At 43.3% G+C, this 16,619-nt stretch overlaps 1 protein-coding gene across 10 annotated transcripts in view; it reads right to left on the reverse strand.

Annotated features, from left to right (window-relative positions):
• Window positions 1-561: 561 nt before the first annotated feature.
• PRMT9 (protein arginine methyltransferase 9) overlaps window positions 562-16,619 on the reverse strand; it is a 45,843-nt gene continuing 29,785 nt past the window's right edge. For all 10 annotated transcript variants that reach the window (XM_053254172.1, XM_053254171.1, XM_053254168.1 and 7 more), the window contains 6 exons: window positions 13,345-13,537; window positions 8,132-8,315; window positions 4,703-5,402; window positions 4,183-4,336; window positions 2,796-2,918; window positions 562-1,200 (listed from right to left, as the gene is read on the reverse strand). In XM_053254172.1, coding sequence (XP_053110147.1) covers window positions 985-1,200; window positions 2,796-2,918; window positions 4,183-4,336; window positions 4,703-5,402; window positions 8,132-8,315; window positions 13,345-13,537 — 1,570 coding nt within the window. In that variant the 3' untranslated portion in view covers window positions 562-984. The remainder of the gene's footprint in view (window positions 1,201-2,795; window positions 2,919-4,182; window positions 4,337-4,702; window positions 5,403-8,131; window positions 8,316-13,344; window positions 13,538-16,619) is intronic.

Genomic DNA, 16,619 nt, shown 5'->3' on the forward strand with positions numbered 1-16,619 from the left:
TTGAAGTAGTTTAAGAGTATTATAGGTGCAGCTGCCAAGATACAATCTCTGAATTTGGTACCTTTTGCTCCTAGTTGTCAGCCTAAAATGGATTTCTAATGGCTTTTAGGAACCTGCTAGTGAGAAGTGGCTATTGAACTACTGTAAATCCAAAACCATTACACATCTGCTTTTTTACTGTCTCCAAGATGGCTTATAGCCAAATCAGAACCAAATACCTTAAACTGTATGATCTTCTAAAGTAAGGATTTTTCATCTTTACCATTAGTTACTGGATCCATACTTGCAAATTATTTCACAAGCAAAGTCTATAACTTAAGCAAACCAGAAATATATCTCAAGCCTGCAGTAGCAACTTAAGAACACACAAATCTGTTTCTAAAGAATAAGGTCCCAAAAATAAGTGATGTCCTTACCTTCCCTCTTTAAAATAAATTATTTCAAGAAATGAATAATGAGATTCAGAACTATAATTTGTTGTTGCCCAGCTAACCTTAGCTATATATGCTATACTAAAAACTTTTAAAACAGTGAGATGTAAAGATAAGGGACATTACAGAATAATGAATAACATTTTATTAATTGTACAGTAATTTCCCAGAAGACAGAGTTGAAATAAGATGGATATCTTAGCCTATTTATCATCACAGCCTGCAAAGATTTCTTTTTGGTGGGGCGGGGGAAGAGTGGAATCCATTGTAACGAAGTCATAGTTCTAAATAAATATTTAGAAGCCTCAGCCAAATTATACATTTTTTTCTTATGGTAAACTTCTTAATAAACAAGTACAGTAGATGAAGGCTGCAATTCTGCATGTTCTTACCTGAGAGTAAGCCCCATTGAACTCAATGGAACATACGTAAAAGAGTAAGTAAGGTGGCACAATATTTCATGCCTTGGGACATGATTAACTTTAAGTGATATCACTAAAATTGGACTTGCTACATTTAAACAAACTAAAACCCAACTGTAGTTGATGGTAGGTCACTGTTTGACTGTAATGCTGATGTTGCTTTTGTGATACTGAATGCAGAGCACAAGTTCATCTCCTCCTTGAACTTGAATGGGCTTATCTAACACAACAGCAGCTTGTTTCCAGTGGGAGGATTCGCTTGAAGTATCCAAAGCAATATCTTCATCTAAATGCACGTGATACCAAAATGGAACACCAGTCACTTGACCCGATTTACAAATCTCTACCTACAAAATCAAGATGTTTGGTATTAGTAAAAGCAAACAGGGTTGGTGGTGTTGGGTTTTTTCCCCTTTTCATTCTTCTGTAAACTAAAGCTTTTCTGAGGCAGGCACTTTCATTAGTGTATTTATAAGTTGCCTTTTCAAATAACAAACCGTTTTTCAGCTCTATTGTTTACATTGCCATTTCAGTTGAGGAATAAACTATCTTTTTGCTTCCCTTAGAACCACTAGTACCTACAGGCTGTTTCCTATTCTCTTACATAGAGAGTGTATTGGTGAACTCATCTAAACATTGTCTTTCAAGCACTCCAGGATAAATTGCAGAACCTTTTGCTGGGTCTTCCAGTGAGAATTTGTGTATGATCTAGAGATACCCATAACAGATCTCAAACTGTTACCACACACATCCCCAGTTTTGCTGCAAATCTGCTACATACCATATGAATAAAGTGTTTATCATAGACATGTTTAAAACCAATTAGCTGCACAACAAAACCAGGCATCAAGAAATACAGGAGAAAGCTTTGAGTATATTAACATATGGCTCTAGGTTGGGGGGGGGGGGAGTCCACTCTCTTAGTTTCTTTTCAGTGGAAGAATCACAGGTTCATCTGTTGTTCCAATTAAAAAAACAGGTTGCTCACCTGTAACTATTGAACCGGTAGAGATCCATCAACATCCATAAGTATGGGTTCTGTGCCTGCGCAGGAACCACATGGTAGCAATGCCACAGCTCGTTAAGGCATCCAAGCCCTGCCACCATGCTTACAGCATGCTATTTGTGTATATTTGATGTGTGAGCACTGTAAGATATTCTCCTCAGGGGATGGAGCCGCTCTGGGAAGAGCAGAAGGTTTCAAGTTCCCTCCCTGGTTTCTCTCCAAGAGAGGGCTGAGAGAGATTCCTGCCTGCAACCTTGGAGAAGCCACTGCCAGTCTGGGTAGACAATACTCAGCTAGATAGACCAATGGACTGACTCAGTATATGGCAGCTTCCTATATTCCTATTTAAAGGTGGGCTGGGTGCCATGTTCCTCAGTTCTTGGAGGATGATCTTGCCATGAAGGATGATCATCTGGATAAGCAGGTGAGTTCATCAGCATAGAAAGAGAATGGCATGCACACTGGTACGCACATTGCAGAGCACTACTGCAGAGGGGTGGTCCAGGAGCATTTTGTGGATGTTGACTGAGCTCTACCAAATCAATAGTTATAGGTCAGCAACCTGTTTATCTGGGTCGAGATCCATAAGTATGGGTGTTTAGCTAGCTCCCAATGGAGGAGGGTGCAGTAGTAGCTATTGTAACACCCGCTTCAAAACGCTTCTCCCGAAGCTCACCTTGGCAGTAGAGCACACATCTATGGCATAACTGAAAGGTAACTCAGTGCACCAGTGGACTCAGTTGATACGTGTAACATAGGCATGTTTCTGCTTTAGAAGGGGACAGATTAAGTGAAGCATATGAACGGAGTGCTTATCAGAGTTTAATGGCATATATTTCAAGCTCAGAATATGCCAAATTCCTTAAGTTGACAAACCTAAGCATAACAGTAAAACGGGGGTATATGGTATCGGGTTTCCATATGTTCTAGATTTACCTTAACTTCTTTACTGGAGCTATTCACATATGGATTCATGAGATCCACTCGCAGCAGTTCCACTGACTTGCTTAAAGGCACGTATGGTAGGGTCGATAGATCCAAAAAAACTCGGACAGGTACCTGAAAAAGAATGCAATTTTTAAAGATTAATTATCATTTCAATGTTACTGGACAGAGCCCAGCTTCCTGACCAAGATATTTCTATGATGTGAGAATTTGTATAGAGAGAATCTGTGGTGTGTTCCTCTGATCATCAAAATAGCTGTGTATACCATGTTAATGATCCAAACTACCTTAAGGCTTGCTAGCTGCGCTGCTTACCATGTTACAATGATAGCCAGCATTTCCTTATACGAATTTTCAGAAAAGCACAAATTTATGAAGCAGCAGGGACAAGTAGCACATTTTAAAACATACAGATCTGTCTCAATATAAAAAGGAAACTGGCTGTCTGTTTTGGTGTGGAACTAACTCAACTACTAAGAGCCAAAGAATTTCCATAAAAATATATTTCCACTTTACATAAAATATATTTCTACCCAGGCTTAACCAGATGCCCTTGTCATTATTGTGAAATAGTCATATAATATTTGACTAGAGAACAGTTTGTTATGGGATGGCTAACAAATAGTTTATTATTTAACTTTTCTAAAGTAAAGTGTGCTGTCGAGTCAATTTCAACTCCTGGCGCCCACAGAGCTCTGTGGTTTTATTTTGGTAGAATACAGGAGAGGTACATTGCCTCCTCCCATGCAGTATGAGATGATGCCTTTCAACATCTTTCTATATCGCTGCTGCCCAATATAGTGCGAGTGGGGATTTGAACCAGCCACCTTATGCTTGTTAGTCAAGCATTTCTCCACTGCGCCACTTAAGGTGGCTTTAATATTTGTACCTCAATATAAATTAATTAAGCCTTCACCCAAGCATCTTTGATAGATTCACCAAAAGGCATTCATCTTGTGCCATCTCTACAAACAACTTTTGATTTTGTTCACAATGCATGAGGGCAGTATTCTCTCATTTTCATCTGTGTGCGGAATGAGATTTGTTCTGGGTGACTGTATCAAAGCAGTGTGCGCGCGCGCATGTGCATTCAGAGTGGGGCCTTCCTGATTCAACTGGAGCAGGATCTAAAATTGAGTGGACATCAAAAAATGTGTGAGCATGCGCACACCTTAGAAGGAATACTGCATGAGGGGCTTTTAAAAAAATAAATAAAGGAAAAGCCTTACCAGACATATCATTAACTCTGAGATTCTCTGATTTGTGGCCTCTATAAAACAGTGTAGAATTTTTCTGGCACTCTTGATCTTTGACACAACATAATATCTGAGTCTATGATAACTTAACCTAATATGGGAGCATGCCATTCATTTCAAACCTTGAATTGGTTGATAAAAGGTGCAATGTTGAAACCAAGTGTTGGATCTGTTCCCTGAACTGCAGTCTCCAGTACTAAAGACCTTGATTCCACAAGCATTCCATACATCCTCACATACTGTGGGAATATCTTTCCTCCAGAGTGAAGCAAACATCTGTACATGAAAAATATAAAAGTGTTAACACGCAACATTGTTCTCACATTTCCCATGACAAGTTTTTGAAGCCACCAATCATAAAATGCTTAACATGGTTTATAAGTGACTGGCTGAATCAATTAGCTGTACATCCAAGTATAAACCTTCTAAGATCTGGAAATGAACCAGCACAGCTACATCATCTTGATGTAATAAAAAATGACATAAGATTCATAATGACATATAGATTGATGAACAAACCAATTTCCAATACACTTTAGTCACATTTTATTCCAAATTATGTTGCACTGACCATAAAAACTTTGATTGTGTGAATGAACAGTGACAAAATGCATCACAGAAAGCTTCCATGTCATAGCATACCTGGATATTGCTGCCTTTTCCATCACATCCTGCTGAATTAGACCAGAAGTCTCTATAACATCCAAAATTATAATACTCCACAATTTGTCCAGTTTAGGCCTCTGTAATACCTGGCTTTCCTCCTGTAGATGTCCAAGCCAAAATTCTAAGGTTTCCTTAGGAAATTTATTGGCTTCTGAAATCAGGCTGAGAGCCATTTGATGGTGTTCTTTCTCAACAGAACTATATGCTTTCACTGGCCCAAATTTGCCTGCAATTATTGGCAAAATTGAAAAGCCCTCTGATACATCCAACACATAGAAAGGATCAGGAGCTATAGAGTTCTTGCTTTGGTTCTTTTCAAGATTCAGCTCAGCACTCTGGCCATCTAAATCCATTGACTGTGATTGTTCATGGAGGCTTAATGTAGACAGCACTTTCCCTATTGCAGCTTTAAAATATTCATGATATTGCAGATTGTTCAATAAAGCAATCTCAGTAGATTCCAGCATGCATTCTTGCCCCACACTGTCTAGTGTGCTTGCTGTCTGAAGGCTGGCCAGAGCACTGCAGAGCTCCGCCTCACTGTTCTTCTCCTTAAAGTTCCTTTCCACATCCATCCCATATTCTGAAGTCACAAGGGAAACGTTTTGGATCCTTAGATAGCAGTCCTGGCAAACTACTTCCATCATAATAGAGTCTCCAGGTTTCACAGAGTAATCTTTAAATCAGAAAAGGATGGAAATTTATATTAACAATGTCTTACTCCTTGGACAAGTGAAATATAATATGGTGAAGCAGCATAAGATAGGAACATAGGAAGCTGCCTTATACCAAGTCAGACCGTTGGTCCCATCTAGCTCAGTGTTTGACACTGGCAGTAGCTTCTCCAAGATTGCAGGCAGGAGTCTGCTTCAGCGCTATCTTGGAGATTCCAGGGAGGGAACTTGGAACCGTTTGCATGCACGTCCTCTTACCAGAATGGCCCCACTACCTGAGGGGAGTATCTTACAGTGCTCACACATGTTTCCCATTCAAATGCAAACCAGAGTGAAACCTGCTTAGCAAAGGGGACAATTCATATTGGATATAACTTCCCAGTGTTTAATGGAATGATTACAGATAACGAATCATACTTTTTCTTAATCATAAGAGAAAATAAAATCAACAACTATTATTTAAATTATTGGAAATGCTAAATTATAAAAAGATGAGGGTATTATATATGGAGGTTGTGTGGTTGAGAAAAAGTACTGGAAAAAGATTAAAGTTCTAATGGAAAGATATTGGGATATTTTATCCCATTAGGGCCATTTTTTCTTAATTATATTGTCATATAACCCAGTGTGGTGTAGTGGTTAGAGTGCTGGACTAGGACTGGGGAGACCAGAGTTCAAATCCCCATTCAGCCATGATACTTGCTGGGTGACTCTGGGTCAGTCATTTCTCTCTCAGCCTAACCTACTTCACAGGGTTGTTGTGAGGAGAAACCCAAGTATGTGGTACACCATTCTGTGCTCCTTCGAGGAAGAATGGGATATAAAATGTAAAATAAAAACAAAAACAAAGCTCTACACTGAGTAAGGACAGATAACATATTGCTTATGGTTACAGCTGGAAAAAGTTGTTTCTGCTAGGAACAAGGAAAATAACAAATGCATACAGGGAAACCTGGCTATTCAGACTCACCATTTGCATTTTTGCAGGTGTCTAATTGACACCTAATTGCCTTATCTGCGGATACTAAAGGGTTAAAACCCATGTATCCGCGGTTCCTAGAGGGCCAGAAGTGACTGTGGAGGTCACTTCCATCTGCCATTTTGTAAGCATTTCTAAGGACAATGTAGGCACGAGCTATTTTGTTGCTCATTTCTTTTTTTAAAGGATTTTTTCCTGTGATTTTACAGTTTGGGGGGGGCATTGCTGGGTACAAGGAGACACCACAGAGCATGGTATAGTTCTCCCAATTTTTCCAGTATTTTTTGCCTTCCCCCCACAGTTTTTTGGGGGGGCAGGCATTATTGGGCACAAGGAGAACCTGTGGAGCACGGCATAGTAGTTTTTTTCACCATTTGAAAAAAATGGTTTTTGCTCTTTTCCCCCCACCCAGGAACCTAACCCCCCTGTTCTCCATTGGCACAATGCCTTGTTACTCATGGTAGTAGTTGAGGAACAGAATCCCTGCAAGTAACGAGGTTTGCCTGTATAATCAAAAGAAGTGGATTTATTTCTGTATTAATAAACAACTGGTGATAGTTGCCTTTTAAAAAAAACTAGTCCCACAGTTTAACCATCCTTTTAAATATGGGATTTTTGAATTGTATGTATTGTATTTTGATGTACACATCTGCTTCCATTAATTAAGTTTTTTACTACTATGTTTTAAAAATGTCTTCACTAGTGGGGTTTTGTTTTTTGGTGTCCTTCCAAAAATGTTCACTACTTGAGGAGTGGCTTTCCACATAATGCAGAAACAGGGGTGAAAGGAACACAGATCACCTTTATATCTTCTAGTGCTGCTTCCGCATCATGTGCCAAGCAGCTTAGAGTAAGCAGAAGCAAAAATGGCACTGGTGGTTTTCTTAATGAAGACCATAGTTAAAGACAATCTTCCGATATATTATTGTAGTTGCTTAAATGGAAAAGAGAAAGTTTCTAGGTAGAAAGTAAAACTGACACTGAACCTGTACTTCAAGGATATATACTTGAAGTATAAATCTGGTATATTGGCTTCTAACCTAGTCTCCATATCAGATTTCCCCAAATCACAGCTTTCATGCGCACGCACGCACGCACGCACGCACGCACACTCTTTTAGCCTTGACTGTGGAGATAAGTTTTAAAATATGAACACTGTCTGTTAGAGATTCTAAGATCTAGGCTGCAAAAGTAAGTATAATTACTAGATATTAAGTCCCAAGAAAGTCAGCATAATTTACTTCTGAGTAAATTTGTTTCCAGCTATAAAGATCTGAGGGAGTTACAATGAGGTTTCCTACTCTTCATACTCCCTGTCTATCCCTTCCCACAAATGACATTCCCCTACCTCCACCTGTAAAAATCTTGTGGGTCTTGTTCTTCATTCTTCTCTACTATTCAAGCATTTTATAACTGGGAATCCTAATTATACATGAGCGGCACTGTTTTCACTATTCTTGCTTCTGCTGAATTGAATGCTGAATTGGACTGAATGCCTCCAAAACTGATGTATTTATTAGTTCAAGTAAACAATGACATTCCCTTAATGGGTGGGTGTTCCATGTATTTATCATTTTATGTCTTTCTGGACAATGTCTCCCAAGAATGCTGTCTGGGAATGAAGAAGGAAAATGGAAGGTTTTGCTCATTACTAATACTTACTTTCTCCTCAACACATTTTCATAAAAATAAATTGGCCATATTGTTAAAAATACATTTTTAATGTCTGTAAACAAAATTCCAAAGACATACCCAGGAGGCCTTGTATAGGATAGACTGCCTGTTCCCAACAGGTTTCCTCATTTGGACTTGTAGAAAGTGTATGTTCATCATCAAGTTGTAATGTAAACCAGACCACAATGGAATCTAGTATTCCTTCTTTAACAACAGGTACGTGGATCTTGGATGATGTGCTAGTTGAATAGCTCTTCAGCTCCTAACCAAGAATGAAAAATGCAATGAAATATGGTTGCTCCTTATCTCTGTCTCCCCAGCACTATAAACAGATAGTTGAGCCTTGACAAATGCCAGACACGCTTCAGATCTGGGGGCCCTTCATGGCCTAGCAGCAGTACAACAGCTCCTGGACAGAAGATGCATGACTACGGTAGTCTTGCTAACATATGCTGAAGGTTGGCTGTCTGAAATGTTGGTGGGGAGAAATGAAGGCAGATAGTAAGCATAATGTGCTTTTTCTAATGCTTTCATAGATGCTAAAATACTTCCTACAGATCCAGATGCAATGAAACACAAAAAGAAAAGAAATGTTATGTTCCAAGAACTCCAGATTTCCTTTCCCATAAAAAGTGCTATTGATTTTATTTACTTCTCTGTATCCTTAAAGGGTGAAGGATGCTTTAAAACTTTGCACTAATAAATAGCTGCATGACTTCCACATGTCAAACACATAACACTGATGAAAGCCAGTGTGAAATTCAGCAGTGAACTCCTCCTATCCTGCTAACTTGCCTCTTTCTACATTTCCCTAGATGCCCTTTTTAACACTCACCTCTTGGGCAAGCATTATCCTTTCTGGATTCAATGACAGCTTAAGCCCACCTTACAGCAGTTTTGCACTAAAGTATTAAAAAATTAAGTATCTAATGTGAAGTATTTAATTGTCCAGACAAAACATACAATGGATCACTCTACTCTAGTCTGTATTCCAGTACAGCTAAGTGATTTGCTTTAGTCCAGCTATTAATCTCAGATGTCAGATAAGCAAAGGAAGAGGTATTGAGTCACACCATGACAATTTCCACCAAGACAAGTAGCTTAAAATAATTTCCTGTATATAACTATGTATTTTAAGATTTGCTTGCAAACATTTCTTGAAAAAATAAGGACCATATTTGCATCAAGGACAAAATGCAATACCCTTTCAGAAGGCTGAGACATCACTGGCTCAGAGCCCAATACAGTTTTAATTGAAATGATGATGATATCTCACATTATCCAGTACAGACTGTTCCCAAAAAGGGGGAGAGCAGGGGGAAGCTTAACGTTTTGGTATAACTGTAATAATAATAAACTTTGTTAGTCACCCCATAACACATTGCTCTCTGGACGGCTCACAACACAGCATTAAAACATCAAATAAAAACATGCAACACATGAAATCACCACACACCAAACAAACACATCAAACAAAACAAATAATAATTTAAGGCTTTGCAGGACTGGGGCTGTAAGGGTGCCTGGGCAGTTTTTCCTGGTTCCACCTGCTGAGCTTATTGCTCAGCCTATATAGGAAGGCTGCCGGTGGCCACAGCCCTCAGAAGCCTGCTGGAGAAGAGGATACCATCTCCCCCAGGGTGTGAGACTAGGGTGCCTTCCTCTTCCCTTCTGCCCTCCCTGGTTGCCATCTGCCTCCCCCCAGGACTGCTTGCGGAGAGGCTTTGCAAGACTGGGGCTGTAAGGGTGCCTGGGCAGTTTTTCCTGGTTCCACCTGCTGAGCATATTGCTCAGCCTATATAGGAAGACTGCTGGTGGCGGCGGGCCCGCCACCGGAGGGGCAACACCAAAGGGGGTTGCCCCTTTGGGGGATCCACTTCGGGGGAGAAACGAGGGCGAGGGCTGGACACTCTGTCCAACCATTTGTATAGAGGGAGGCATTCAATAGTGGGGCTTCTGTTTAATCAGTTTTAAGTTGTGCTGAGGTTGGGTTGAAGTTGTAATGTGTGTGGATTTGTCTGGAGATGGGGAGTCAGGGAGTGCCTTCGTTGAAGGTGGGGCAGCTATTCCAGTGGTGTTGGGGAATAGAAGAAGAAACGTTGGCAGGTCAGCAGGCTGTTCTAGGGGAATGGTGGTCAGAAATCTAATAGCTGTCCCCCTTTCCAGCTGTCCTGCCAGCTCTTTGACCTCGGGGAGCACTGCCAACATCCCACGTAACCTTACCTTGCTCCTCTGCAATGCCAGGTTGGTCCAGAATAAATCAGAACTCATCCATGATTTGATCATGGATGAAGGGGCCGACCTGATGTGTATTACTGAGACTTGGTTGGGGGAGGCTAGTGGTCCAGTCTGGTCCCAGCTTCTCCCACCAGGATATTCTGTAGAGGAGCAGGTGAGGGGACGTGGGCGGGGAGGTGGAGTGGCTGTGGTCTATAAGGATAACATCTCCCTTACCAGGGTCCCTGTTCGGGTATCGGACCATATTGAATGTGTGTACTTGAGTTTGGGGACCAGGGATAGATTGGGACTTCTGTTGGTGTATCGATCGCCCCGCTGCCCAACGGAATCCCTTACTGAGCTCACGGACTTGGTTGCGGAACTTGCGTTGGAGTCTCCCAGACCTTTGGTGCTGGGGGACTTCAATGTTCATTTTGGGACCAATTTGTCCGGGGCAGCTCAGGAGTTCATAGCGGCCATGATGACTATGGGCCTATCCCAAGCAGTCTCTGGATCGATGCATATTACAGGTCACACGCTTGATTTGGTCTTTTATTCTGATCAGGGTGGTGTTCCGTGGGTGTGGACTCCTACGATTTCCCCGTTGTCATGGACGGACCACCATCTGGTTAAGGTTGGACTTACAACCACTTTCCACTTTCGCAGGGGCGAGGGGCCTATTAGAATGGTCCACCCGAAGAGGTTACTGGATCCGGTAGGATTCCAAGAAGCCTTGGAGGGATTTAATGTTGGCTCTGCTGGTGATCCTGTTGATGCCCTGGTTGAGAATTGGAACAACTTGCTCACCAGGGCAGTAGACATGATTGCTCCTAAGCATCCCCTCCAACCTGCTTCAAAATTGGCCCCTTGGTATACGGAAGATCTACGGGGGCTGAAGCGGCAAGGTAGGTGACTGGAGCGCAAGTGGAGAAAAACTCGACTCAAATCCGACAGATTACGACATGGAGCACATTTAAAGATCTATGCTCAGGCGATACGTGCAGCAAAGAAGCGGTTCTTTTCTGCCCGTATTGCCTCTGCGAGTTCACGTCCGGCAGAATTGTTCAGGGTTGTCAGGGGACTAGTATCTGCTCCCTCTCCCTTGAACCAGAATTTGGAAGCATCAGTTACCCGCTGTGGTGTGTTTAATGAATTTTTCGCAGACAAAATCTCTCGGATTCGGGCCGACCTAGATGGGGACTCCACAATTAATTTGATGTCTGAACTGGAGGTGTCCGACAACTCGTCTTATACGATTCGACTGGATCAATTTCAGTTTGTGACTCCTGATGATGTGGACAAGCTGCTTGGAGCGGTGAGGCCTACCATTTGTCCTCTTGATCCTTGTCCAACATGGCTTGTTCTATCTAGCAGGGAGGCTGTTGTAGGCGGCCTGGTAGAAATCATAAATGCTTCTCTGAGAGAGGGCAGGATACCTCCTTGTCTTAAGGAGGCAATTATTATACCACTTCTAAAGAAGCCTGCGTTAGATCCCTCAGAGTTGAGCAATTATAGGCCAGTTTCCAATCTCCTATGGCTGGGCAAGGTAATTGAGAGGGTGGTGGCCTCTCAGCTCCAGGCGGTCTTGGAGGAAACTGATTATCTAGACCCATTTCAAACTGGTTTTCGGGTGGGCTATGGGGTGGAGACTGCCTTGGTCGGCCTGAAGGATGATCTCCAATTGGCAATGGACAGAGGAAGTGTGACTCTGTTGGTCCTCTTGGATCTCTCGGCGGCTTTCGATACTATCAACCATAGTATCCTTCTGGAATGTCTGAGGGGGTTGGGGGTGGGAGGGACTGTTTTACAGTGGTTCCGCTCCTACCTCTCAGACAGATTCCAGATGGTGTCGATTGGAGATTGTTACTCTTCCAAATCTGAGCTTAAGTATGGTGTTCCTCAAGGCTCCATACTCTCTCCAATGCTTTTTAACATCTACATGAAACCGCTGGGAGAGATCATCAGGGGATTTGGAGCTGGGTGTTACCAGTATGCTGATGACACCCAGATCTACTTCTCCATGTCAACTTCTTCAGGAGTTGGCATATCCTCCCTAAATGCCTGCCTGGAAGCAGTAATGGGCTGGATGAGGGAGAATAAACTGAAGCTGAATCCAGACAAGACGGAGGTACTTATTGTGCGGGGTCGGAACTCGAGACGATTTTGATCTGCCTGTTCTAGACAGGGTCACACTTCCCCAAAAGGAACAGGTTCGCAATCTGGGAGTACTTCTGGATCAACGTCTCTCCTTGGTTTCTCAGGTTGAGGCGGTGGCCAGGGGTGCTTTCTATCAGCTCCGGCTGATACGCCAGCTGCGCCCGTTTCTCGAGATCGATGACCTCAAAACAGTGGTACATTTGTTGGTAACCTCCAGACTGGACTTCTGTAATGCGCTCTACGTGGGGCTGCCTTTGTACGTAGTCCGGAAACTTCAGTTGGTTCAGAATGCGGCAGCCAGGTTGGTCTCTGGGTCATCTCGAAGAGACCACATTACTCCCTTGTTGATGGAGTTACACTGGCTGCCAATAGGTTTCCGGGCAAAATACAAAGTGCTAGTCATAACTTATAAAGCCCTAAACGGCTTAGGCCCTGGGTATTTAAGAGAGCGTCTTCTTCGCTATGAGCCCCACTGGCCACTGAGGTCACTTGAGGAGGTCCGTCTCCAGTTGCCACCAACTCGTTTGGTGGCTACACAGAGACGGGCCTTCTCGGATGCTGCCCCAAGATTGTGGAATGAGCTACCTGCTGAGATACGATCCTCCCCATCTCTGGCAATTTTCAGAAAACACCTAAAAACACATCTCTTCAACCAGGCTTTCTCAGCTTTTTAAAACTTGTTTTTAAATTGTTTTGATTATTTAATTGTTTTATGATGTTTTTAATTGTTAATCTTTGTTTTATGTTTTATAATTTTTGTTTAATTATTAATTGATTTTAATGGTGTTTTAATGTAAACTGCCCTGAGCCTTTTGGAAGGGCGGTATAAAAGTTTCAATAAATAAATAAATAAATAAATAAATAAATAAGATAAGAGTGCATAGCACTGCAGTCAAAATGGATTAAAAGAGAGTTACCTGCAAATTGTTAAAATCAACCATCAAGATTTGAAAGTGTTCTGTGAGGGGCTTGTAACCACCAGGTATTCTGCTGAGCTTTTCAGTGGTGTAAGGTTCAATAGTTTCATCTGAGTTTGCAGAAGCATATGTTAGACTACGGAACTTGAGTTTTTCTGGCATACACACACCAGCAATTTCTTTTCCACTTACTCTGAAGAAACAAAGAAACGTAGAGATTAGGTTTGAAAATACACAACCAAGACCTGTCTCTTTTCATAAATTAATATACCCAGTGTTCATTTTCCAGCTAAACATTGGTTCTTGGCATATTAAAGATAATCTGATAGAGAAGATTTGATTAGTTTAAAAATCTGCCTAATTATTTTCTTCAGTTAAATTATAAAATGTGTATCCCTTTCTCCTCAACCATAAAAGGCATTTTACAAGAAGAGTTAACATATAAAATCATAAGCAGCAAAATCAATATAAAAACATATGTGATACCACTACAGTATATCATGTTCTGGTATCCAAAGAGTTTACTAACAGGCCTGATTCAGACATCGCACTAAACTAGGCTTTGGGGATACATGAATGAACTTAAGGCCACTGACTCTTACCCTCTCTCCTGTCTTGCGCATGAGAAGTCTGGACACTTTCAATTTCACTTTAAGAACAGTTCTGGATTATGGACAAATTAGGAATTGTAGTTTATTAATTTGAACTATGGAGAAAAAGAAACCAAAGTTTGACCTAACACCACCTGTTCCCCAAGTTCATGTTCAACACAAAACTGTGGTTTGTTCTTAAAGTGAAAGAAGAATTTTTCACTACTCTTCTCTTACAAGTGATAGAAGAGTGCACGAGCCCATTCTTCCCTTAAAGATTGTTCCAAGTCAGTGTCAACTCCTGGAGACCACAGAGCCATGTGGTTTTCTTGGTAGAATACAGGAGTGGTTTAACATTGCCTTTTCTCCGGCGCAGTATGAGATGATGCCTTTGCCATTGTCACCACTGTTCCCTCTGAGGTGCGTGTGTGCACACCAACTTCCAGGCCCCTGTGCAGCAGTTTCTGGTGGGTGCACAGTCTCTGATGCGCCCACCATTGCCACCCAACTGCCCGGCACCCTGTTACCCCCCTCCCCGGCCAAGAATCACTTCTGCACTTTCCCCCTCTCCCTGGCTGGGTCGCCACCACCTCCTTCCTCCCCCAGGTTGGCCGTACCTCCTCCTCCTCCTCCAGTTCTGGCTGCTGGACGGAACAGCCAGAGAAGGACAGGAAGTGGCAGCAGCTTCCCTCCTGGCAGCCCAGAGAGACCAGAGCTGGGGGCCTGAGGGAGGACAGGAGGCAATGGCAATTCCTCCCCCGCCCCCCCATGGCTAGTGGTGTGTCCGAACCGGTCCGGCAGCCATTCCAAAGAATGGCCGAACTGCTGGACTGGTCCGGCCCTGCCTGGTTCGGGTCCGGGTGGGGGGTATGTCTTTAAGGGCGGGGAGGGCTTGCTTAGCCCTCCCGCCTCCTTGCCTCCGCCAGCGCCCGTATTGTACTGTATAGGGGCGCTGGAAACCAGCCGCCCCCCCCCCGCCGCCGCGGCGAAATAACCCCTAAAACCAGCCAGCCCTCCCTCCCTCCCAGCTACCTGCCCACCCGCCCGCCCACCCACTCACCCAGTCGCTCACCCCGGTGAGTCACCCGGTCGCTGGATAAAAAGCGAGAGGAGCTCCGGCACAGAGCTCCTCTCGCTTGGAAGGCCTCCAGCAGAATGGTGGCTTGCGCACGCGCGCATGCGCGCGCCGCAAACCATGCCGTTCTCCGGAGGCCCGGTCTACCCGCCGGGAAAGGGCCGGGTAGACCGGGCCTCCGATCGCTGGGTAGACCGGGCCTCCGATCGCCGGAGGCCCGGTCTACCCAGCGATCGGAGGCCCGGTCTACCCGGCCCTTTCCCGGCGGGTAGACCGGGCCTCCGGAGAACGGCGTGGTTTGCGGCGCGCGCATGCGCGCAAGCCACCATTCTGCTGGAGGCCTTCCAAGCGAGAGGAGCTCTGTGCCGGAGCTCCTCTCGCTTTTTATCCAGCGACCGGGTGACTCACCGGGGTGAGCGACTGGGTGAGTGGGTGGGCGGGCAGGTAGCTGGGAGGGAGGGAGGGCTGGCTGGTTTTAGGGGTTATTTCGCCGCCGCGGCGGGGGGGGCTGGTTTCCAGCGCCCCTATACAGTACAATATGGGCGCTGGCGGGGGCAAGGAGGCGGGAGGGCTAAGCAAGCCCTCCCCGCCCTAAAAACAAGGCCCCCCTTCGGTGCCGGTCCGGACTTCTCCGGACCGTGCACATCCCTACCCATGGCTTCAGAGGAGGACGGGATGGAGGTGGACAGTAGGTCGCGGTGGCTCCCCTCCAGGATTTTATACTACAAACTGTAAAACAATTTTCCTGGGAAATAAGAGGAAGAGAGACTGAGAAGTATTGTTACTTTGAAGAGTGTACTGATCCATCCACCTGAAATTTTGGTTAGATTCATAGATTTTTGGAATAGCCAGCTCTTTAGACTAACTACTTGGCTTTAAAGATATATATATATATATATATATATAGAGAGAGAGAGAGAGAGAGAGAGAGAGAGAGAGAGAGAGAGAGAATGAGAATTCAGACTTTGAAATACCAACCTGTAATAAGCTTAACTTCTCAAACAGGAAGTAAACTTTCTAATGACTGGAGCCCTTAGTTTTTGCATTTTGGAAAAGGGCTACCTTTTGTTTTTCTAAAATGTCTGCTTTCTATTTCTAGATTTTTGTGGGAAAAGGGATATGATCATATAATTAGAGACCTGCCTTAACAGATCATCTAGTCTAAACTATAAATATATCTATTTATATCTATGTAAACCACTTTGGAAACCTTTTGTTGAAAAGCGGTATATAAATATTTGTCATATTCATAGTCTTAAGTCCCTAGAGAAGCCATTCCCAAAGGCTCCTTAGAACAACGAGATACAACACAGGTGGCTGAAGGAGGTCAGGTGGGTTAAATTAAAAAACAAACAAAGCAGGCAGGCAGGCAGGAAGTTTGCACTGGCAGAATGCTAGTCTGGATGCTGCCTAGATATCACTATTATGATTGCTTATGTTGCTATACAGAGATATATTCCAGCTATCCTTGCAGAGCTCTGAATATTTGTTGTGTTTGACTATTAAACCCAATGAAATGGAAAACAGACATATTTTTCTTTGAAAATTAGCTATTTACTCTTCCTCTCCAAAGCTGCAAAAAGATTTACCTAACACAATCATTATGCACA

The sequence above is a fragment of the Hemicordylus capensis genome, chromosome 5 (assembly GCF_027244095.1).
Source record: "Hemicordylus capensis ecotype Gifberg chromosome 5, rHemCap1.1.pri, whole genome shotgun sequence".
Taxonomy (NCBI): domain Eukaryota; kingdom Metazoa; phylum Chordata; class Lepidosauria; order Squamata; family Cordylidae; genus Hemicordylus; species Hemicordylus capensis.